The 24,399-nt window shown below is 37.6% G+C and overlaps 1 protein-coding gene and 1 pseudogene across 10 annotated transcripts in view; both read left to right on the top strand.

Annotated features, from left to right (window-relative positions):
- The window catches only part of raskol (Ras GTPase-activating protein raskol), a 202,919-nt gene that overhangs the window by 71,495 nt on the left and 107,025 nt on the right, over positions 1-24,399 (top strand). For all 9 annotated transcript variants that reach the window (XM_028177620.2, XM_089732879.1, XM_089732878.1 and 6 more), the window contains one exon: positions 14,303-14,489. In XM_028177620.2, the coding sequence (XP_028033421.2) occupies positions 14,303-14,489 (187 nt within the window). The remainder of the gene's footprint in view (positions 1-14,302; positions 14,490-24,399) is intronic.
- On the top strand, positions 14,502-22,399 carry LOC149501427 (uncharacterized; annotated as a pseudogene). Its single transcript, XR_016324183.1, has 2 exons — positions 14,502-19,050; positions 22,189-22,399. The product of XR_016324183.1 is annotated as an uncharacterized LOC149501427 (transcript).

Below are 24,399 nucleotides of genomic sequence, written 5' to 3'. Positions count from 1 at the left end.
TTGCTTAGATGGGTGAACGAGCTCACAGCCCACCTAATTTGTGGTCCAGTGGTTACTGGAGCCCGTAGACATCTATAACGTAAATACGCCACCCACCTTGAGATATAAGTTCTAAGGTCTCAGTATAGTTACAGCGGCTGCCCCACCCTTCAAACCGAAACGCATTATTGCTTCACGGCAGTAATAGGCAGGTGGTGGTACCTACCCGCGCGGACTCACAAGAGGCCCCACCAGCTTTCGGGCTCATGCTTCATTTAGCACCATCTAGCCGGGCTTCGATTAATCTACCTACGTCTTGTTGTAGGTTGATACAATTGCGACAAATTCATATGAACAAAACGCTCATGGTCTATTCGTACGTTATTAATTATTATTATTATTTTTTCTAAGTCATTAAATTTTAAAGCGAAGTGTGCTCACGAGAGATCGCGGTTGGCGAATTAGATTAAACTAACATTGTATTTATTTTGTTGACGGTACTATCAACGTTTGTGTAGAAAGTTAACCTATAAGACATATGTAGATATCCGAGTTTGTATACATTTTTTACTTACAAACTTTTAATTAGTCTCTAAAAGAAATTTTATTCATTATTTCGTAAATTTGGCAACCATATGTGTTTGTTTATATGGAGCTTTATTCTGTATTATATTTCTTAATCATGATACTTTAAATGGTGTTGAGCAATAAAATTTAATCTGATTCTTTTAATGTCACTAGTAATAATATTACTAAAGTAGTATGTACTAGTAGTACGAGTAATATTGCTAAAACAAATAAAATACATGTACATGTACTGGTGGTAGGACCTCTTGTGAGTCCGAGCGGATAGGTACCACCAGCCTGCCTATTTCTGCCGTGAATCAGTAATGCATTTCGGTTCGAAGGGTGGAGCAGCCGTTGTAACTATACTTGAGACCTTAATCTCAAGGTGGGTGGCGAATTTCCGTTACAGATGTCTATGTGCTCCAGTAACCACTTAACACCAGGTGGGCTGTGAGCTCGTCCTCCAATTTAAGCGATAAAAAAAAATTGTGCATAGAAATTTCTTAAAACTAAACTTGAAACACAAAATAACATATTAACGTGTATACATGTATATAAAACTCGAATAAAATGATTGGTTTAAAGAAAATTACTTTTGTAATTTACACGGTGCAATCATCTTCGACAAAATACTTTTAAGAGCCGTATGTATTCGGCCGTGTTTCTAATTTCATAAAACTTTCACCGACCTATTTATAGGTTTCTATTAAAAGTGCAGTGGCCGATTTGAATGGAACGATATTGTAGACTCGAATATTTTATTGTTCCATCCGAAATATTTCCTAGTTGTGTATTAGTATTGTTAGTTTTATACAATTCTTCGTAATGCTTATGACTACATATACAGAAATTAATGATGACATTGATTTAGTACGCATGATACTCGTATTTCGGAAACGCTTTCTTGATGTATTTGCAATCATCGAGGAGACAATAAGTGTCAATCTGAATACTACATCATGAAGTCGCGGTATTATTCTACGCTCGTCCGAACTGTCCATCAGAAGTTCCGAACACTTACTTTTCTACCTGCACTATTCAGCAGATCTGCTTTTTATCTTGATCCGCGCTAACAGGCTAATCCCACAGCCATTAAAATTTTCGGGTATTCTAAAATACCCATCTTTTACTAGTATTATAGTATATCTGGTATCTGGAAGGTATACTAGTCAGCTTAGTCATAGAATCTATATCGCTTACAAGAGTTAAGGTTTAAAACAATTCTTTATCGGCTATTTTATTACTGACCTATCACCTAGAACGGGCTGGCGTGCTTATATTGCCAAATTGACTGCAATCTAAATTAACCTCAATATTTTCAAATGCATTATCAGATATTTCTGGAACCGTGTTGGGACGGTCGAATTCGTGACGAGGAAGCTTCTAAATAATTTAGGTCACACTCGTTCGGTTTGCGGCTTTTTACGACGTTAATTAGTGTAACGCGTTCTTCGTTTTATCGCTTTAATACTTACCATAACATAAGGACTGGCGTGAATGATTTCGTGTGTTTTACAAGCTGACGTTCATTAGTCAGGTTTCGGCTTGGCGATCGAATCTTGATGGATTTCATTAGGTCATGACTTTATTAATGACTAGCGGCCCGCTTGGGTCTTTAACAAAAATTTCAACGATATTTGACGTTGTTTAATTTTTTTAAATAAAAGAACACTTATTGCGGCATAACTATAATAGTTAGACATATGCTGCCGCGACGCTTTTTGTAAATAATAATGGGTTCTACAAAGTCGTAGTAAATTATTTTATTCTATCATCAATAGTTTTCGCAGGGCACGCTATGTAAAGAATATTTTAGATAATTTGTTTACACCTTGGGTTACATTATTGGAGTTTTAAGGTAGTAAGGATCCATAATTTTTCAAAAATGATTATAGCCTATGTCACTCGAGATAGTGTAGCTTCCAAACAGTGAAAGAATTTTTCAAATCGATTCAGTAGTTTCGGAGCCTATTCAATACAAACAAACAAACAAATCTTTGCTCTTTATAATATTTGTATAGATAATATTTTCGGTTTTTTGAATGTATTCACGAATTGGATTGTAATACTGGGTTTCATTGAATTTTAGTTTGAGACATAAGGCCTTTTTTTATCTTTATAGTGATCTTTTAAAAACTTTTTGATTGCACGCCGATTTTAAATTGAACATCGGAAATTAAATAAATTGTGAGCAGTTTGAAATAAAACAAAATCGCGATTACAACTTACTTAATGAATTTAAAGTTGTACTTAATTACTTCAATTTTAATCAGACAAGGAATGGATATATCGATCTTTCAACATTAGAGAGGACTTGCAAGGACGGGTATTAGATATCGGCGTTACGCAGCGTCATGCTTCAGATATCCGCAATGCTCTCAGATTAGTTAGTGTGATCCCATAGGTCGAGATACTTCAAATTCTTTCTCACAATATCATGCCTTCTAGTTAAATACCAAGAAAAATTAATACCTATTTAAAAATTTGAATCTCCACTAATCTACAAAGGATTATTAGGAAAGCATATTGATTTATTTATAAAGCAATAAAACGTGTATCCAATAAAATGTCGTCTTAACAGATATTCGTAAATGAGATAGTCAATTGATTTTTATCTCGAAATAAGTAAACAATTGTATTTATTTTATAAAATATCGAAACCAGTTTTAATATGATGAATAGTAAATGCAACGCAGTGTTAAAACCACTTGCCCGTTACGAAGCGTGTAAGAAGATCTTGATCACTGAAAGGTGCCGTAAAAGGCCTTGTCTGATCGAGTCCATTGCTATTAGTTACCTATATACCAGTTAAGTTCCCACGAAAACCGTCCAATCGCCTCACTAGACCACAACGCGTTATTTTTGTATTAACATTTAGTGATTTAGCTTTCGAGAAACTAAAGGTGTTTGGATATTATCATTTTACTATCGAATTATGTGAACTTGTTCAACCAACTAATTGACGCAGAAGCTAAACCGCTACTATTACAAACTTGAAAAGTTTGGAAAGTACCTAATGCCTTCTTGTGTTTTAAGCATCCAATAAGGAAGAATTTTCGGTATTTTTTTATTTTCTGTGTTTCGTTATACAATAATTAAATGCCTTAACTTTAACAACATATAGGTTTAGGGGTATCCGCTACAAGATGTCGCTAGTTTCCATACAAAAAAAAACATTGGTGTTAAAGTATCGCAGTTCGGCCCTGTCCACGAGGGCGAAGCTATAGGTAGTAACGTATAATAGACGGCCAGATCAAATCACGGTACATCTGATTTTAAGAAGTTATTCTTCAGTAACCATAGAGTGTAGTGAATGCAGCCACCCACCCGTGAGGCATTAGGCATAACGGCCATCCTCCTATCAGATCGAAAAGTATTTACGGCGTAGAATTAGTCGGACGGTACAAGCGTCTCAAAACAAGCCCTATCACTAGACTCAAAGTTGGAATTACGGGGAGAGCAGTTGTGTAAGTTATATAGGAAAAATCAAGGTTTACTTCGCCAATACTAATACCAATATTTACCTAGTACTACTTACTACCAGGTAAGGTAATAAGTATTTGGACCAGGCCAACAAAGTGTGTGCAAATAAAATAAATAACAATTTTTTTTAATAGCTTCTAGAAAGTCGATATTGCCTTTTTTATAATATATGGACATCACAACAAACAATATTTTTAATCCGAATATATTTTGGCTTGATTGTACAATATTTTAACGGATCTCTAAAAGATAACACATTGAATTACATCGTAAAACCACTTGTCATCATTCTACTTCGAAGATGTAAATCTTTTTATAGCAAACTGTAGTAGACTTGTAAGTACTAATGATTCACGCTGACAGGTGTCGACTATTCTGAACTCTGCTACTACTTGAGCATTCGTGAACATACTTCATGTTTACGCTCGATTTCAAATTTATCACACCCTGTTTTGTAATAAAATAATTGTAATATTAAGTTTAGGTCAAGTTTAGGTGGGTGGCGCATTTACGTTGTAGATGTCTATGGGCTCCAGTAACCACTTAACACCAGGTGGGCTGTGAGCTCGTGCATCCATCTAAGCAATAAAAAAAAAAAAAAAAAAAAAAGTGTGTGTGTCCGCTCCGACGCACGACTGGAGTTTACTGGATATAAAAAATTAAACGAAACAATACGAGAAATAGTTCTATATTACGACAACACGATACACTACAGATTATTAACAAATTAACGAGACACAAAACAAACGACTAACAAATATATGAAAATACAATAATGAGAGAAACGCGCGATCAGTACGAGGCTTTGTGGCGGACTGCCGGCGCAGCAGCCCGGCGTCACCTGCGATAACGCGGCCGCGCGTTGGCTCCTGATTGGCGCGCGCACGCATCACGCAATCAGGAGCCAATCAGGCGCATAACGCATTTCGTGTGACATGCTAGTACGATTTTGATTGGCGCGCGCACGCATCACGCAATCAGGAGCCAATCAGGCGCATAACGCATTTCGTGTGACATGCTAGTACGATTTTGATTGGCGCGCGCACGCATCACGCAATCAGGAGCCAATCAGGCGCATAACGCATTTCGTGTGACATGCTAGTACGATTTTGATTGGCGCGCGCACGCATCACGCAATCAGGAGCCAATCAGGCGCATAACGCATTTCGTGTGACATGCTAGTACGATTTTGGTCCCCATAATTTTCATACCCCGGGCCTATATATGTAAATCGATTCTAAAGGAGTAAACTCCAAAAAAGTTCAAGCGTTAATTGATTTTCTTGTGGTAAGTATTATAATCTGTGATCAAGACATAATGAGATCACACCTTTAATTATATCCTTAAAAATACTTTGGCAGTATCTTAGGTGTTGACACTTAATTGTTCGTCGAACGAGAATAATGAATTTTCATTTACCTCCGTAGTTATAAATTTTTGCGTATATTTTTCAGTTTCATAGTTGTAATGAACATTTGTTGCTCATTTGTTACTTCATAATACTTCAGTAGGATTTTGTTTACATTTTCTAGAAAAATATGTTTTGTTCTAAACAAACAATTTCTAGAATTGTGATTATTTTTGGAATGTACAGACAAAACAAACTGTGTTCACATAATGGAATGTTTATGGCCAGTATTTTTTTTACGCTTTCGACTTTCTCATGTACTTTTAGTAAATAAATTGTACAAGATTTCGTTTATCGAATGTACAACTTAAGTCTTGTTCTTTAGATACAAGTAACTTTCCCACCACAGATGTTGGAAATCAATGGTTCCCACGAAAACCGACCGATCGCCCTAACTGGACCGCAACATGTAATTTTTGTATTAGCATATACACTATGTGCTATATTTCACAACGTGTAGGTTCGCTAGGTATGCGTTCGTTCTGTAACTGTTGACTGATCTTTAAAAAGTAGTGATTTATTTTGTTTTTAATACGCTTTTATTAGCTTCAGACGTATGTACGTTTGTAACGTAATCTTTGAACCCGATTTTGACCCCCTTCAAAACGTCGGATTAACTCGAAATTTGGTATACTACTTAAGGACTGATGATAATAAAAAAAAGTGTGTGTGTCCGCTCCGACGCACGACTGGAGTTTACTGGATATAAAAAATTAAACGAAACAATACGAGAAATAGTTCTATATTACGACAACACGATACACAACAGATTATTAACAAATTAACGAGACACAAAACAAACGACTAACAAATATATGAAAATACAATAATGAGAGAAACGCGCGATCAGTACGAGGCTTTGTGGCGGACTGCCGGCGCAGCAGCCCGGCGTCACCTGCGATAACGCGGCCGCGCGTTGGCTCCTGATTGGCGCGCGCACGCATCACGCAATCAGGAGCCAATCAGGCGCATAACGCATTTCGTGTGACATGCTAGGCGCATAACGCATTTCGTGTGACATGCTAGTACGATTTTGGTCCCCATAATTTTCATACCCCGGGCCTATATATGTAAATCGATTCTAAAGGAGTAAACTCCAAAAAATATATTGATAAACTTGAAATTCAATAAAAAATGAAAAATAAATTTTAAATCATTTTTTCTTACACTATTTTAATTCAAATTTATTTATATCGATTTTCTAATTTTTTTTAATTTTTTTTTATTGCCTTTGTAGGCAGACGAGCGTTTTATCATTAGTTTCCAAGGCATAAGAATGTTGTTTGGAATAATGAAATAGACTAAAATATTACAATCATTTTTTCTTACGTAATCTCTAGCCTAAGGTGCTATTCTAGCTACGTTCGGACGGGCTATTTATTTGTTTTATAAACAACAACAAAAGAAGCCGTTGTGTTGTAAATTCTTTAAATATATATCGTAATAATGCGTAATGCGTAACAAAAGTACCCTCATCTAAAATGTTGATGAAATTCATACTTATTCAGTTTCAATTGAACATAATATGGTAGCGGTAATTTATTTGTTACATTGCAATTCAAGGCGGTCCGACGGATAACTGTAGCTTGCCGGAGATGCGTTCATTACATCGTTCGTTACATTATGTATTTATTTATGAGTGACCGTTACCGTATACCATCGCTTGTATCGCTGGGTCAGTAAATAAGCCCAAGTTAGCGTGGCAAGATGTAACTTCATTGAAATCAGACAGAATAAAAGATTTTATAAAAACACGAACAGATATGGTTCTAAGGAAACTAGTTTTATTTTAAGTTAGCCGATAATATTTATGAAAATGAAGGTGTGTTATTCTGAAAAAGTAAATCCCACCCTCGACTTCGTAGGCATCTAAGAGATTATTTTGAGAAGATAATTACGGTTTTATTGTATTTTTTTCAATATTATTGATATATCAAAATACTATTTCATTTTTTGTATCGAAAAAAAAACACGGTCAAAAAGTTTTTTGTGTGGCATAGTTTATTTTTTTAATACAAATTGCGTGTAGATCAATATAAAGTTTTTTTTTTTAATAAGAAGTTCAGTAAGTCTTGAATCACTTTTAACTGTTAAACTTTGTACATATTTGTTCGAGGGAGAAGATATAACATGCAAATAAAGCCTGTCTAAAGAGGAACCCGTTATTCACACCGATATTGAGTTTATTAATCGTGAAAAATATCTGATTGATTTTTTATTTCGTTTTAGCCCGATATCGGAACCTGTAGACAGTAATATTATTCTTTATTACTACAAATTGTCACTCGTATTCACGGATGATCTGGCGCTAAGTGATTCTGGGAGCTCACAGATAACAAACCGTCGATCTTCTCTTGAGTCTCAAGATAAAAGTCAAGATAAACGTCAAGATAAAAGTAAAATTGGTATACAATCCTACAAACCGCAACGCATTATTACTTCGCATCAGAAAAGGCCGGATTTTGGTCCCCATACTAACGGGCTCACAATGTGCCAACCCTTGCCTACTGAGTTTCTTCGCCAGATCTTCTCAGTGGGTCGCGATTCCGATCTAGTGGTAGATTCTACGAAGCACTGCTCTTGCTAAGGGCAGTGTTAGCAAATTTTCTCAGGTTGAGCCCGTGCGCTCACCTATCCGTTCGGGCGTAGCTCGAATTACCTCTTCTTTGGCTATTAGCGAATAGGTAGGATAATAAAAAAGAAGTGCCCACCCGTTTGTATGTATACTGCACTGTTTGTTTGTATACTGAATGCTTGAAACCCTCTTCCTCGCGTCGTTTCCTCACTGCTGAGGGTCGTGACCAACCCATTGATGTCATAATACTGTTTTTATTTATTTATAACGGGCATGTTGACCGAGTAAGCTAACCGAGCTTAATACCAGATTTGGTTAAGTCGATTTTATCCACATTGATAAGTAGCAGTTGTTCGCATGACTCATTTTATCAACACGGACAGCTGTGAAACTACACCGTGTGTTTGTAAATGCGGGTCATATGCAGGGCTTCGTACTCGTGATTTTGATTTGTTGAATAAGACTGTTTATTGTGTTATTAAAATCCGCATCGAAGTATCAAAAGCACTTGTAAACTAAAGGTCAATTTATTAAGAACTAGCTGACTCGGCAGACTTCGTAGTGCCTTAATCGATAAATAAAAGACCTAAACTTTTCTATAAAATAAACTTAAAACAAACAAAAGGAATCCGTCTGACAAAACATATTTTTTTTTACTTTTTTTAAATTTTTCAAACTTTTAAACCTTCTCTGGACTTCCACGAATAATTCAAGACCAAAATTAGCTAAATCGGTCCAGCCGTTCTCGAGTTTTAACGAGACTAACGAACAGCAATTCATTTTTATATATAGAGATAATCTTTTTTTACTCTTTTTTGGAATTAACACTAAAGCATTTGTCGTCGGACGTATCGTGAGTCTTATCATGATGGCTGGCCATTGTCTTTACATCAGGAAGAAGCAATGATGTGCCTCTAAATTGGTAGAATTATCCGCGTTTCATCACGGTTACCGGAATTTACACTCGGCTTCCGCGAACCTTGGTAGCGGCGAAGCAGTTGTTGCTTTTGTCGTGCAGGTGCAATCGGTCTCATATAGTAAGTAATAGTACCGCCTAATACGTACATATGTACGTACGTGTATATTTTTTCAATCTAATTGTGACGTCCGGCTTTCTCCGTTATATTTATTGTTAAGCCAGTTGTTTCAGCAGTTCATGAGCCAATAATAAAGATATTTAATAGTATGAGCTTTACAATAGTAAGATAAAGAAGCCTTTATTAACAATCTTAATTCATATTTAGGTATACTAGTGGTCCCGCAGTAGTCGAAATTCGACTATAATTCTTCGACTATATTTCTTTATTATAATTTAATCTATTCTTGATTTGACCACAGACGTCAAGAACAAAAGTTTGACAATAAATAAATAGTATGCATGCGTGTGTGCGTCAAATACATGGTAGTGTGTGTAATGTTTTCTTTATTGATTTAATGTATTTTTTAGGCATAATTTAAAAAAAATATTAACATGCTGCACCCCTTCTCTATATTCTCTTTAAGTGTGGGAAATTTCATACTCCTCCGTTCGCGCAATTTTCGTAAAAAGGGGTATAAAGTTTTTCCTTCACGTATTAATATATAGATACTATTCATTTAGATAGTTTTGCTTTCGCATAGGCCTCCCCCAAATCCTGCCATAAGTCCTGGTCGTGGCATTTCCTCTTCCACGTAGAGCTTGCAACGGTCTTTATGTCCTCTACCCACCTTTGAAACGGTCGTCCTTTTAATCTTTTCCCCTCTCGTAACAAGTAACATAAGGATAAATGGAAACGGCTCCCGAAATTGCATTTTTTTGTCAAGTAAAAGTTTATTTTGGTCGGAGTCCGAAAATATGGAGTGATCAAGTGTCCGAGTACATGGACACGAGACGCACTTCACTTTGCCACTGACCGACGTACGTGGATACAAGATCACAAGTAAATGTTTTAGTCGGACGCATCATGATGCTGCGCAATGAACTAACGACTAGCAGATTACACAAATCTAAAAAAAGTTTTCGTTCTTTGTCCTAACGTTTATACTAGGTTTTTCCGGTTAATTATTCACAAAAACGAAAATAAAATACCTTTTTTTGGTATAAAGTTTGCTTTTGTGATAGTTATAGTAATAATACTCATTTTTAAATATTTTTAAAATTTTTTAAAATATATTTTAATACTTTTAAAAAAAACGGGCTATGAGAGTGGAGTGTTTACGTTTACACAGTGCCACTAGATGGCACTCGAGTGATAAACAACGATCAGGTGTTTTGTACAAGCCCAGAAAAACTTAAAATGTTACGAAAGTGTAAATACGATGCTGATGCATTTTGTTTCATATGTGGTCAATTTATTAAAGTTCAAAAGCAAAATGTTTCATGCCATGTATTTTTTTTCCGTCTGATTACGATCTAAAACAGTGATTATCAAACTTATTTCTTTTACCGCCCCCTTTGAAAATAAATTATTTTTCAGCGCCCCCCATTTTTTATACACCCCTAAAACTTTAAAACCACAATTTCATTAATTTAATTAATAAATGTTGTATTAATTTTAGTAAATGTATTTCTAGATGCTATTATTGTTTCTTCATATTATATGTCCGTACATTGCTACAGAGCGTGTATTTACAAATTTGCAAAGTAAAAATGAATTCTTCTCATCAATATGTTTGTTTAAATTCAGAATTACCAAAATAAATTGCTAGTTCACTATACTATTACTATGCTAATTTATTAGAACGAAACTATTTTGCTGAATATCTTTCTCATTAATATAAGATTCTCATCATAAGATAATTAAAATTTTATATTTCGACTAGTAAATAATACTACTATCGCGGTCAGGATCATCCGTGGTTATTGCACCATCTCTTTCAAGGCGGCGTGTGTACTGGCTGGGACGCCACCTTGGGTCCTGGAGACGGAGGCGCTCGCCGCTGACCATCAGTGGTGGGCTAACCTTCGTGCCCGGGGCGTGGCACGTCCCAGCCCCAGTGTGGTCAGAGCGCGGAGGGACCAATCTCGGCGGTCCGTGCTGGAGTCATGGTCCAGGCGGCTGGCCGATCCTTCGGCTGGTCGTAGGACCGTCGAGGCGATTCGCCCGGTTCTTGTGAATTGGGTGAATCGTGACAGAGGACGTCTCACTTTACGGCTCACGCAGGTACTCACTGGGCATGGTTACTTCGGTGAGTTCCTGCACCGGATCGGAGCCGAGCCGACGGCAGAGTGCCACCATTGTGGTTGCGACTTGGACACGACAGAGCATATGCTCGTCGCCTGCCCCGCACAGGAGGGGTGGCGGCGTGTCCTCATCGCAAAAATAGGAAACGACTTGTCGTTGCCGAGTGTTCTGGCATCGATGCTCGGTGACAACGAGTCGTGGAAGGCGATGCTCGACTTCTGCGAGTGCACCATCTCGCAAAAGGAGGCGGCGGGGCGCGTGAGAGATGCACAGGCCTGCCGCCGTCGAGCGGGGTCCAGGGAGGCGGATCTCGCCCAAGCCCTGGCGCTCTAAGTGTTTCGGGTCTCCCTCACATGTCGGCCTGGGGGCCTAAGAAGACGACGTGCAAGCTGCTCTGCACACGTTTTACGCATGAGCATCCGGGCGATGGAAGGCCGGCTGAGGATAGCCACGCTGGTCCTGACCCAGCGGGGCTTCGGACAGCCTGCCGACCGAGGGGGCTGGTGGTCGTGGCGCCGACGACCGCCAGTCCGGCGTCCCGAGAGGGAGGGTGATGGGAGAGATGTGCTCCGCACTATACGCTTCACTTTCCCCCCTTTGCCTTTTCATGAGCTCTGTCTCATGCGAGGCTTGGATGCTGGTTGTTGAGCGACAGGAGGTTTTAGTCGGTTCGACTCCGACATGCCCCACCCTCCATCCCCAGTGAAGGGCGGATGTCCGGAACTTTCCTCCTGACAAAAAAAAAAAACGTGTGGCACTCCGGAACTGCGGCGGTTAAGCTATTGCATCGCATTTTTTATCAACTTATGACATTATAATTAGACAATGATAGTTTAATATTAAAACAAGACCACGCTATATTAAACCTTAATAAAGGCAAAGCCTTAACTGTCCCCTTCACACTCATAAGCTAAACCGCGCGAGAGAGAGATGGGCAAACTTTTCATGATGCGCATGCAGTGTGACGTCACGCCACGCGCTTATTCACAAACACTACACAAGCGCAACGTGTGAATGTGTTGAACGCGAGCTACATGGTAGGCGGAATGAGCGATGTTAGGTTTTTTCGTTACGGAATTTCATAATTCAGTCGCCGCGCTCAAGGCCCGCAATAAAAGCTATGCAATAGCTTAAGAATGTGTGAACTTGTAATAAAATCTCTTTGGCTATACTATTTGTATCTGACTGGTTTTGGTATCATTAAAAGTTTAAATTCGAAAGAAGATAATTCCAAATTAAAATTAGGATGATGTGTGATTTTTATGTATTTTTCGTACTGTCAAGATGAGTGAATCTAATAAAGATATTCGATACATTTTAAAATTTTACTACAAAAAAGGTAAAAAAGCAACGCAAGCCGTGAAAAAAAATTGCGATGTTTATGGACCTAGTGCAGTGTCTGTGAGAGTAGCACAAATTTGATTTTAGCGTTTTCAATCCGGAAATTTTGATGTCAAAAATGCACGTCGCTCTGGTCGCCCTATTACGGATAAAATCGATGCCATTTTTGAAAATGTGGGGCAAGATCGACATATCAGTAGTTACGACGTAACTGAATAACTGGGAATTGACCACAAAATAGTTATGGCGCATTTGAAAAAAACTGGGTACACAAAAAAGCTCACTGAAAGAAACCTAATGAACCGTGTACTCATTTGTGATTCTTTATTACGATGTAATGAAACCGAACCATTTTTGAAGAAGCTGATAACTGGTGATGAAAAGTGGATCACGTACGGCAAGAACGTACGAGAAAGGTTGTGGTCAAAAGCCGGTCAGGCTTCACAGACTCTGGCGAAACCCAGGTTAACTCGCAACAAGGTGATGCTGCGTGTGTGTGGTGGGATTGGAAGGGCATTATACATTATGAGCTGTGACCACCAGGCAGGACCTACGATTCTGAACTCTAATGCGAACAACTGATGAGATTAAAGCATGTTGAGAGAAAGCGGCCGGAATTAATCAACAGAAGGGGTGTGGTTTTTCATAACGATAACGCTAGACCTCACACATCTTTAGCCACTCAGCAAAAATTAAGAGAGCTTGGCTGGGAGGTGTTAATGCATCCGCCGTATAGTCCTGACCTTGCACCTTCAGATTTCTACCTGTTTCGGTCTCTTCAGAATTCTTTAGGCAGGTAAGGTTAACATCACGAGAGGACTGCCAAAACCAATTGTCGCGGTATTTTGATCAGAAGCCCCAAAATTTCTATAGCAATGGGATCATGTCCCTACCTACAAGATGGCAAAAAGTTATCGAATAAAATGGTACCGACATACTTTAGTTAAATGTGAATAAACTATATTAAAAAATGTTGTGAATTTTCTTAAAAAATGCGAAGAAACTTTTTCCCCAACCTATTATTATATAGAAATAAAATAGTAAACAATTTTTACAATAAGTGAGCTGTTTAGGCTTATACTATTTGACACTGGACGGTAATAATCTAAGACAAGTTTTTGAACAATAATTATATACGCATTTCCATTTTATATAAAAATTATGATTCTGACATCAGTAATATCTTATAAAATGCTAGGAAAATGCTGTAAAATGCCCTTATTTTAAAAACAAGAAAGAAAGTAAAGAAAACCTCAATTTGTGTTAGTTTACGTATGTGTAATATTTTAAAACTCTGCATGGTAGTTTTTGTTCTAATGTTTAAAATAATTTCTGGTGTAATGTAATTAAGGTAAAATTGCTCTAATTTTTTAACTATCATCGATCATGTTCCGCAGAAACTTGTTACAACTTGATTGCGTACGGTGTGTAGGCTATCCTACGAAATCTATGTTAATTATTTTAAGTTTTTATAACATCATACAGGGTAGAAATATAAACTAAGTATTCGTTATTGTGCAGTAGGTGAGTTTTAATTTTAGTGAAATTTAAAATACTATAAAGTAAATGAAATTACAAATTTTACAGCGCCCCCCTAACCCACATCAACGCCCCCCATTTTTTCCTGGGCCCCTTAACGCCCCCCTCTAGGTTTCAAACGCCCCCAAGGGGGCGTTATCGCCCGCTTTGAGAAAGACTGATCTAAAATATCGAAATTTTATGCTTCGCAATCAAAGTCAAATTTGGTGTTGACCCGTGTTATTTTACGTAAATCTTCGTTTGCAGATCAACAATAACAACGGCGAATACAATTCGAGGAGCCTTCCTCGAGTGCGGCTTGACACCGGAGGGCAGGTGCCGAGTGCGGGCGTGAGACTACGCTGCTGGGCCGCTCCGCCTTCCATTACGGAAGAGGATGTGGAAGACGAAGTTGAAGACGACTCGGTCTCCTTACGGGCTGCCCCCGCACAAGGTAAGCCCATTTCTTATGTGTTCTCTATGATGCTTAAGATTCTTTCTTTTTTTTCCTACCTAGCCTTGAGAGGCTATATCAGCGTAACCTTAACTAGTAGGTGAGCTCGCGGGGCTCAAGCCTGATGACGTTGCTTACACGAACCCTAGCACAAGAGCCGTGCTTCGCAGAATCTACCACCGGATCGGAAACGCGACTCAGTGAGAAGATCCGGCGAGAAACTCAGTGGGCTGTGTCTGAGGGTTAAGATTCACATGATGATAGCTGTGAAGAGCTCGGAAGTAGTTTAGAGAATATAGTTAATAATTAATAATTTATTTATAAGTTCGTAAATAATTTTTAGTACTTTAAAAGAATTAGTTTGGGATATGCTGCGCCGACCACACAAAACTTGAGATAAGGACAAGGAGCAGAAGAAGCTGTCAATAGTTTAGTAGTATAGGTACTATTTAAGTTTTAGTATTACGTTACACAACATTTTTTATAGTTCATATCTATGGGACTTGGACAGTAGAACGCAGAGATAATTTCAGTGAATATAAACAAAAAATATCAATCTGTTGAAAGTTATCAAGGTGTGGTTTTGTGAAAAAGATTTTTTTTGTCCAAGCTCAACATAATCTCGTATAAAAATGCTAAAAAGCTATCTTAAAATAGTAAGAAATATGTCGATTAAGTCTTCAAATAAATTAAACACATTTGATCCTTTTGGTTATTAAGCAGTTAAGCCCTTTCTTTTTATATTAGCGGTTAAAATGTTGATAGTACTAGTATTGGGATGTATCTTTCCTAACCTTGCTGCAAAGAACCATGGATTCCAGTTGTATAGGAGAGCCGTCATGATAAATAAATCGAGACTAGACTATATCTTAAGGTGAGTTGCGAGTTTCGTTGCAATCTATGCACGGCATCTGTGTAATTCTACAACTTCTTTTAAACTCGTCCGTTCGATGTATCATTTAGTGTTTAAAGAATCGAGAGTAATAAATATATATTTTTTAGAAAATATAAAAATATACTGACATCTAGCGTCAAATAGGGATACTCGTAAAATAGCGCCATCTATCATCAAATGGTAACAGAATAGCACTAGCCGCGATGCATAGTTAGCGACATCTGTTCTATGGAGTTTGTAATGTTTCTGGTCTATATAAAAAGACACTAGATGGCGTGTTCAATGTGTCGAAGACCGTATAGGTAATTAAAAATGCGCAAAATGTATGTATTTATATATATTTTTTTTGCTTTCCTCGTTTATGATAGGTTTTGGCAAGGAATCGTTTCGTTCATATAAGTTTTTCATAAAAAGAACTATACTATTTGTATTGTACTATTTTGGGACACAATAAGTACTAAAAATGAACTAATTGTTAAAAACATCAAACGTCATGATTCGATTCAGCTGGATTCAGCCCATAACAAAACAAATTCCCGGAAAAGATCTTAATTAAGAACAATACTGATTCAAAACGAAACTCGTTTGATGACACGTTTTATTTTTAGACAATGCACATCCTGTATGAGCTGCTCGTACGATATTACTCGTTCACAGAAATAATGTTTCAAATCGTTTTAATATGGCCATCGCTTCTAATTAGTCAACCGTTGTAGCATAAGCCTGGGTTCGTCGTGCGACTGATGTGTCATTAGTTGCACCAGCCACCGATCAGTGGCGGAGAGGGAGCGTTGTCAAGGAGGGAACGGACAGACAGTAGAGGGCGTGACGGTCGTGCACCCATGCGGCACAAATCGATTACGTCTGTACTTTCATGGCCCTGCATACTTGAACTTTTTACTGCCTAGTGACGTTTTAAACAAAACGGGCAGCGTAAAAACTTTTTATTGAGGCGAACACTTTTCATCTTACGGCTGGCTTACTGGCTGGCTTACGGGATCAGATCTTCGTCTACAAAAAACCATGATTACGATTAAATTATTCGATCCTTTTTAGGGGTGTATAAACGTTCTAAGAACATTGCGGTATAAAATTACGTGCAATGCGTAGGTACTTATTTACAAAAGAGTTTTCGTTTTTTTTTTATTTGTTTGATAAACTATAACTCACAAGTTGTTTTGCAACGATCGAGTGTTGCCGGCCGTCGGACGCAATTGAGCTAAAATGGTCACAATTAGGGCTCGACAGTTTTAATTGACATCGGTCCCTTGACTCGTGTCCGTCGCGACATTCACGTAATCGATTCAAATTTTCACTGCGCAAAGACTACGCACATCATAATTGTAATTTCACGGGAAAACATATTTATTCATATAGCCATTGGAAAGTTGTGTTGTAATTTTGATGAAAAGTATACGAACTAGTGTTATCATGATAATATTATAGTGTTAGTTTAATAATTAACGCGACATAAAAGAGTAAAATAAGTTATATTCATGTATACGACTTTTCACGAGTCACCTTAAAATTAAAATGATAAGTCTGGTTTGGTTCATTTCTACACGTGCGATACTGTTTTTTACATTAAAAAAAAAACAAAAGAAAACTGCATTATGCTGGGCATTAAGTCACGTAAACACGCTAATGTAACAGTGCACCTCAACTTGCGCTGCACGCGGCGTTATTCCAAAATCCATAAATAAACGGGGAATATTTGAAACTGAGCGGCAGCAAACCGTGAAAATGCCATGCTATTTATGTACCATTATTTTTAGTGGGTGGAAAGAGTTTAAAAATGTCGTTTAGTTAACCTGTCTTTCGGTAACACAAATCCTCTCGGAAGAAAACATTAAGGTTGACTTCACAAAAATAAGTGATAGTGGAGACACCGTGCTGCGACAAAAATGGATTTTAGTACTTTTTTTTTTACTTTTTGTGAAATAGATCGGCACTTTGGTGTTTAGTAGTTTTAGTATATACTCGTACATTAGTTGATATTGTTGAAACTGGATATTCAAATTTGCTTTGCGTCAAATATAAGTTCACGTAAGCCTAACCTTTGGAATTTCTTTGAATTGGATTTGCACTTACTTGTATTTATAATGTTAAAGGCCATGATAGTAGGAGTTCAAAGAAAGCTTGAATATTTCTGATCGACATAAAAGGCATAGTAGATTTACCGTCTGCGACACTGCCGGAATAGTGATTCATTCACGAATGACACCTACGGAACCTTACACATCGAATATTCCTGCGAATGTTGACGTCCAACCTGAATTTTAATTACATTCGTATTCAGTAACCATTGTTTGTTTTAATAAGGGGTATGCCTAATACGTATTTCTTTGAAATAAATTAATTTACCGCAAAGTGTACGGTTGAAGGCTATCTGCTCAGAAATGTTAATGTACTCAAAGAAAATTGTGGTTATTACTCACTAATTGTAAATGTAACATTTCCAATTTAGAAGAGTTCTAGACTTTCTCGCTTCTTTCTTTTAACCAATATAAAATGATGGGAATATTTTTACATAGTAATTATTTTTTTCTTTCTTATTTTTTGGAAGTTATGTTAAAAACTTTAGTACGGAAATAACAACTCCTCATCATATCTGATAGTATGTTTTTTTTTATTGCTCTTGTTGGCAGACGAGCATACGGCCCACCTGATGATGAGTGGTTACCGTCGCCCATGGACTTCAGCAATGCCAGGGGCAGAGTCAAACCGCTGCCTACAAACATATTACTCTATACACACAAGAACATTGTTCTTCTCGTAGATTCGGTTGCAAATATAGCAGATTACATTTTAAATTACTTTTACGGTATAATTCACGTAATTCGTAATTCAATTAAGCTTAAACTTGAGATGAAACTGTAAAATTAGTTTTAATTATTTCCACGAAACGCGAAATCTGAAAAAGATAAATAAGTAGTAAAGTGTAACGGACGTGACGTCAGCTGTCATGCCCTGCCGCCAGCCAAGCCGCCAAGCCATATTAACACGCCCCCTTCCGCCACAGCCAACGCCACCGCCGCCAGCCAAAGCCAACGAAGGGGGGATAGTGTTAATAAAACAAGCCGTGCCAGCCATTTCTACCTGCTTTCTGCATTCTCGCACAAATAAAAGAACTTGTCGTTACGCTGCTGGTTTTTATTGTCACATCATTTGCAACAATCAGAAGTGGCATTAAGAAATGAAACAACGTCATATACACGCTCAGATCTCTCGGTATTCTGACAAGTTTGAAGAAGATGAAGCTCCTATTCCACTGGCGAGGAAGGTGTTGAAAAATTTGCTTCAGAAGGAGGTCCACAAGGCGATGCTTGAGCTACAGGATGAAGAACCTGGAACAATCAAACCAAAGAAATATCGACGTCGTCGGACGAAGAGCGCCCGCCGCCCTGTCCTTCCATCATTCTGGTTCACGTGGACGGAAACTAGAAGAGCAACAACGTGGAGTAACCCACTGTGCGGCACTACGAGCTTCACGGCGCTTCACGAGATTCACGGCTACGAGCTTCCTTCTCCCTGCCTGCGACGCTGCTGCGCGGCGAAGACAGCTACGTCAAAGTCATCAACATGAGCTCAGAGACCATCATGTGGCCGCCGGGCGAGGTCCTGCCGAGGGCTAACAGCTGCGAGGAGCCACAGCCAAACAGCCAGGTGTGTTGCATTTCTACTTGCCCTAGCCATGCCATTACAAATATTTCGAGATTTGTGGGTAGAAATAAAAAAAATTAAAAGGAGCCATTAAATATTAGGAGTCATTCAGATTAAAAAAAATACAGTATAAGCATTGCTTTGCTACGAATACACATGATTTAGGTATTGCCAATTTAGTTCAAATGCAAATTAAGCTTACTAGTGATCAGCCCGTGTATCGCCACTTTTAGATATCGGCATTATAAAATAATCTGAATCTAGTCATGCTTCACTTATTAAGAAAAAGAACGGCGACAGTAGGCTATGCGTTGATTATCGTGCGTTAAACGCTATGGTAAAATATAAAAGTATCCACCGAACAGTACTGCACGAGTTTAGATTTAGCCCAGGGCTACCATCAATTGAGCATTGTGCCAGACACACAACTGCTTTCATTACACCGCAAGGTCATTATTTCTAGTACACTAGAATTCCTTTTGGTTTAGCAAATGCGCCATCTGTATTCATGCGTTTCTTCTTTATCTCCACCTTATTCCACTAGGTGGGGTAGTTAAATGCGTTTAATAAATAAAATAATTGAGTCTGTGGGTAGAAAAGAAATGGGTAAAAATAAATGTAGGTCAAATCGAGATACTAGCAATTTTAAACGATTTACATCTACCCTCAGTTGGTATAAAATCAGGTTCAATAATTATTGAGAAAGTACTTGGGAAATTTTATGGTGGAGACTTAAAATTAAATATGAGTAAATGCTCATTCTTGGAGGAACAAGTCACTTATTAGGTCATGAAATATCTTCAGACGGTATACAGCCGGGTGCAACAAAAATTGACGGCCGTTTCGCAGTGTCCTGTGCCAAATAATGCTTATAGTGTGCGACAGTTTATTGGTTTAAAAAGAAAAAAAAAGATAAATCATGGGTGTGGGGCCGTGAACAAAACGCGAATTTCGAACAACTGAAAAACAGTTTATGTTCCAAACCTATGCTAGCTCTGTATAATCCTATGCTTCTTACAGAAATACAAACCGATGCGTGTAACTTAGGAATTTCTTGTATACTATTACAAAAACAAACTGACAACTCACTGCGGCCTGTTATGTATTTTAGCCGGGTTACTAGGAAGGAAGAGTGTGTATCATAGTTAAGAGCTCAAAACCTGGCGGTCGTACAATCGCTACGTAGGTTCCGTGTTTATGAAGTAGGTAAGCATGATATAGTAGAAACTGATTGTACTGTGGTTTGTGCTACGCTTACCAAACGCGGCATTATACCACGCATGGCGCGATGGTGAGTTTTGAAAGAAGATTATGACATTAGTGTTGAGTATAGACCTGGTGAACGTATGGAACATTTGTAGACGCGCTTAATAGGCATCCTGTTGACATGATGAACGTAAATTATCTTAAAGTTACTAATTGATTCTGTACTGTGCAATGTCAGGACGAAAAGCTTAGTTCGATTATAAAGCAATCTATACTAGCATTATAAAGCTGAAGAGTTTGTTTGAACGCGCTAATCTCAAGAACTGCTGGTCCGATTTGAAAAATTCTTTCAGTGTTAAATAACCCATTTATTGAAAGGTTATAGGCTATATAAAAGGTTATAGGCTATATAACGCTAAGACCGCTAAGACCATCATTGTGTCACGCTAAGGCCAATACAAGCGAAGTACCAGTAAATGTTTCAAAATCGGGTTATTTTCCCTTTTAAGAGCTTCCGGTGCCTGCGCTGCAGAAGCGGTTAAAGTTTCGCTAAAATAATGTGACAGAATTGTTCCCCTTTAAAAAAAAATGTCCGCGATAGCATATATCTATATGTTAAGGTTGGCTCACTATAACGTTTTTTTATGCTAACCAAATTTGTTCTAAAATAAAGCATTATTTGTGAACTATATTCCACGCGGACGAAGTCGCGCTGATGTTAAAGATAATTATGAACTAGTTCGAAATTTTTTTAAGGGAAATAGACTCGCAGTCCCTTCGGCTAAATGGAAAATTGTACAAATGCACTATGACGACATTTGTCACGTGGATCTAAATCATCGTTTAGCTTTGATTAAAAGCCAATATTGGTTTCTTAAAATGACACGCTTTATTAGGAAATACGTGGCAGCATGTCTTTATTGTACACATGAGAAGGATAACTATGTTAAAAAAAAGAAGACTGTCTATATCCGATCTCTAAACCATCTGATACTATGCGCATGGTACAAAAAGATAACATGATGCCCTTCTGTAGGACATCTAAAGGGCACCAACCAGTACATGATCGTAATGAAAGATGCGTTGTCTAAATTTGTGATAGCTGAACTAACGCGTACTGTAAATTCAATCGGGACCATTCGTGCATTGAAAAATATATTAATAGGGTTTGTCCAGATACCCGAATTACGTGGTGACAGACTACGGGAAAGCTTTTACGAGTAGGTACTTTAAAAAAATATATCAGAAGATAAACAGTTTAGGCATACGTTAAACGGTATTGCTTGTCCGCGCGCTAATTGGCCAGGTTGAACAAACTAAACATATAATTTTATGTGTTGCGGGCAACTGATCCTAGTGAAACTTCAAATAATTTAAACTCCGTCATTTGAGGCACAAATAACACAATTAAAAGTAACAGCGGCTACAAGCCTTGTGATTTAATCTTTACGCGCTCTGGTAGGTCAATATGTGATGTTTCCTTGGTCGCGAACCAGAAACTGTTGACGCACGGCGTAAGATAGCTGCAGCTAGGATAAAACAAGCGAGTACAATAATGACACACAACATTAATATAAAAAAAGCTCATGTTTATAAGAAAAGGCATATTTGTATCGTAGAGACAGGCGCCAACTGGTTAGTAGCGCCGCTAGGATTAATACCAAATTAGACGATTTGTACTCAGGTCCGTATGTAGTAACTAAAGTAGTAGGTAACAATTGGTATCGAATTAGAAGTATATCTAAAAGGTTTACGAAGTTATAAAAACTTCACTGGCCTGGTATCAACAGATTCATTAAGGCCCTATAAAAGTATAACCCATGTGTCTGATAGCGCTAGTAGTTCCGATGAGCAGGTCGAAACTGAAGACCTTATTGATTTATTTGAGAACTAAATGTTTTTGTGTGTTCCCCATTGCGGGAGCAATTGTTGCAGGATGGCCGAATGTAACGGACGTGACGTCAGCTGTCATGCCCTGCCGCCAGCCAAGCCGCCAAGCCATATTAACACGCCCCCTTCCGCCACAGCCAACGCCACCGCCGCCAGCCAAAGCCAACGAAGGGGGGATAGTGTTAATAAAACAAGCCGTGCCAGCCATTTCTACCTGCTTTCTGCATTCTCGCACAAATAAAAGAACTTGTCGTTACGCTGCTGGTTTTTATTGTCACATCATTTGCAACAAAAGTAATGAATTACATTACCATAGAAAATAAAAGGGATTAACGGTAAATTAAGTAAAAACTTTCATGGGCAAAAAAAAAACGTTATTGCTTTGTGACAAACTGGGATTTACGGTTATCACACATAAATTCAAGGAAGCGAATATTTATATAATAATTATTATTGTAACTACGAGGAGTCTTCTGTTAACGAGACGCAGGAAAATGGTTCAAGTAACGTTGTTGAATAACATTGTTGTTTATAATTATTTTGTTCCATCTTTTGATTTCAACTCAGAAGACGTCCATTATGTGAGCAATATGTCGGCTCGTTCAAGCCGTTGCAGCGGCACATGCTATGTTATTCTGAAGAGATCGGCGAGATAAAACGGCTTCATCGAGATACTACTAGATACTATGTTCTTTATTCCCCATTATTTGTTGGTACAACTTTTTTTTTATTGCTTAGTTGGGTGGACGAGCTCACAGCCCACCTGGTGTTAAATGGTTACTAGAGCCCATAGACATCTACAACGAAAATGCGTCACCCACCTTGAGATATAAGTTCTAAGGTCTCAGTATAGTTACAACTCACGTAATTACGCAATGGCGGGCTGTCATCTCGTCTATTTCTTTTGTTAATAATAAATAATAAAACTGGACCTATAGACTCTGTTACCACAATTTTTTAATTTAAAAGACAACCATTTACGATCGGATCCTAATGAATTTGATTTTGAAATTGAAAATGCATTAATTTTTTTCGTCACACCTTAAGATCAACAGAAAAGATGCTAATCCAAATTCAAATAGTTATTTAACGTTTCACGAAGGCGCAATGTAAGTCATACAACTAGAGATTAACAATCCACTCAATCTTTATCGTGCTAAGAATAACTTCTACCAGAGTTGTCTCTCACGAACGGTTCCCGCAATCTCTGGAATCAAGATAAGTAAAAAAAACTCGCTTTCAATTAAATACCATTTAAGGGAAGGCATCTTACTATTGACTCCAGACTAACGTGCTCAATAATATGCTATTGAACTTTATGAGGTGTATACCTACTTAGTAGCTATTGAGCGCGGCCGTGTAGTGACTCAGATAATCTAGAGAGGAGTCACTCATTGGAGTGCTATTGTTTGTTTTAATCGCACGCATACGAAATAAAAGTATTATCAGTAAAGCTTAAAGCAATACGTTTTTATTGATATCCGAGATAGTTGATATCCTTCGCAACGAGTAGCTTAACAGAGTTGAATTTATTTTATTATATTTTATTTTATTTTATTTCAAGTGTATTAGTAAATAAAATCATAAAATGTTGAAAAAAAAAGAATTAAGTTCTTGAGAGACTGTAACCTTTCACAATAAAGACATGCTGTAGGCTTTTTAGTCAAAGAATATGTGTTTCTGTATATATTTAATATAAATTCCGATTGATTATTATTGAAACCTATAGTATGTATATTGTCAAAATAATAATAGCCGATCTTTTTAATGCGATAGTTTTAAGGTCTATAATTATTATTAGATTATATAGCTTGTTACATTTTTATACATTACGAGCTGTACCCGTCCGCTTCGCTGGGCACTTAAAATTAACATTACGATTTCTCACCCCCATAAAGATTCTCATCATTACCGCCCACGCAACTGGTGTAGGGATTCCAACACTCATATAAATATTAGGCTATCCATTAAGTACTTGTATTTTCTACATGGATACCAAGTATCACGTCAATCGGATGCATGGTTCAGTAGTTATATTGGAACATCCGTAAAAACCACTGTAGATTTATATATTGGTATAGATTGTCCATTAAAAGGAAGATTTAAAAGAACATCTAAATATACAGACGCTTAATCCGTTTTTTTTTGTTTTAATCCAAACTTAAGACCTTAATTCTAAATAAGGAATTATGAAAAACGATGTAAAATCAACTAAAAACAAGAATGGTTTCTGGTTGTATAAAAAGTAAAAAAAAA

This window comes from Bombyx mandarina, chromosome 15 (assembly GCF_030267445.1).
Source record: "Bombyx mandarina strain Sakado chromosome 15, ASM3026744v2".
NCBI classification, from domain to species: domain Eukaryota; kingdom Metazoa; phylum Arthropoda; class Insecta; order Lepidoptera; family Bombycidae; genus Bombyx; species Bombyx mandarina.
The sequence above is the reverse complement of the archived record's forward strand: the minus strand, read 5'-3'. Positions and strand labels throughout refer to the sequence as shown.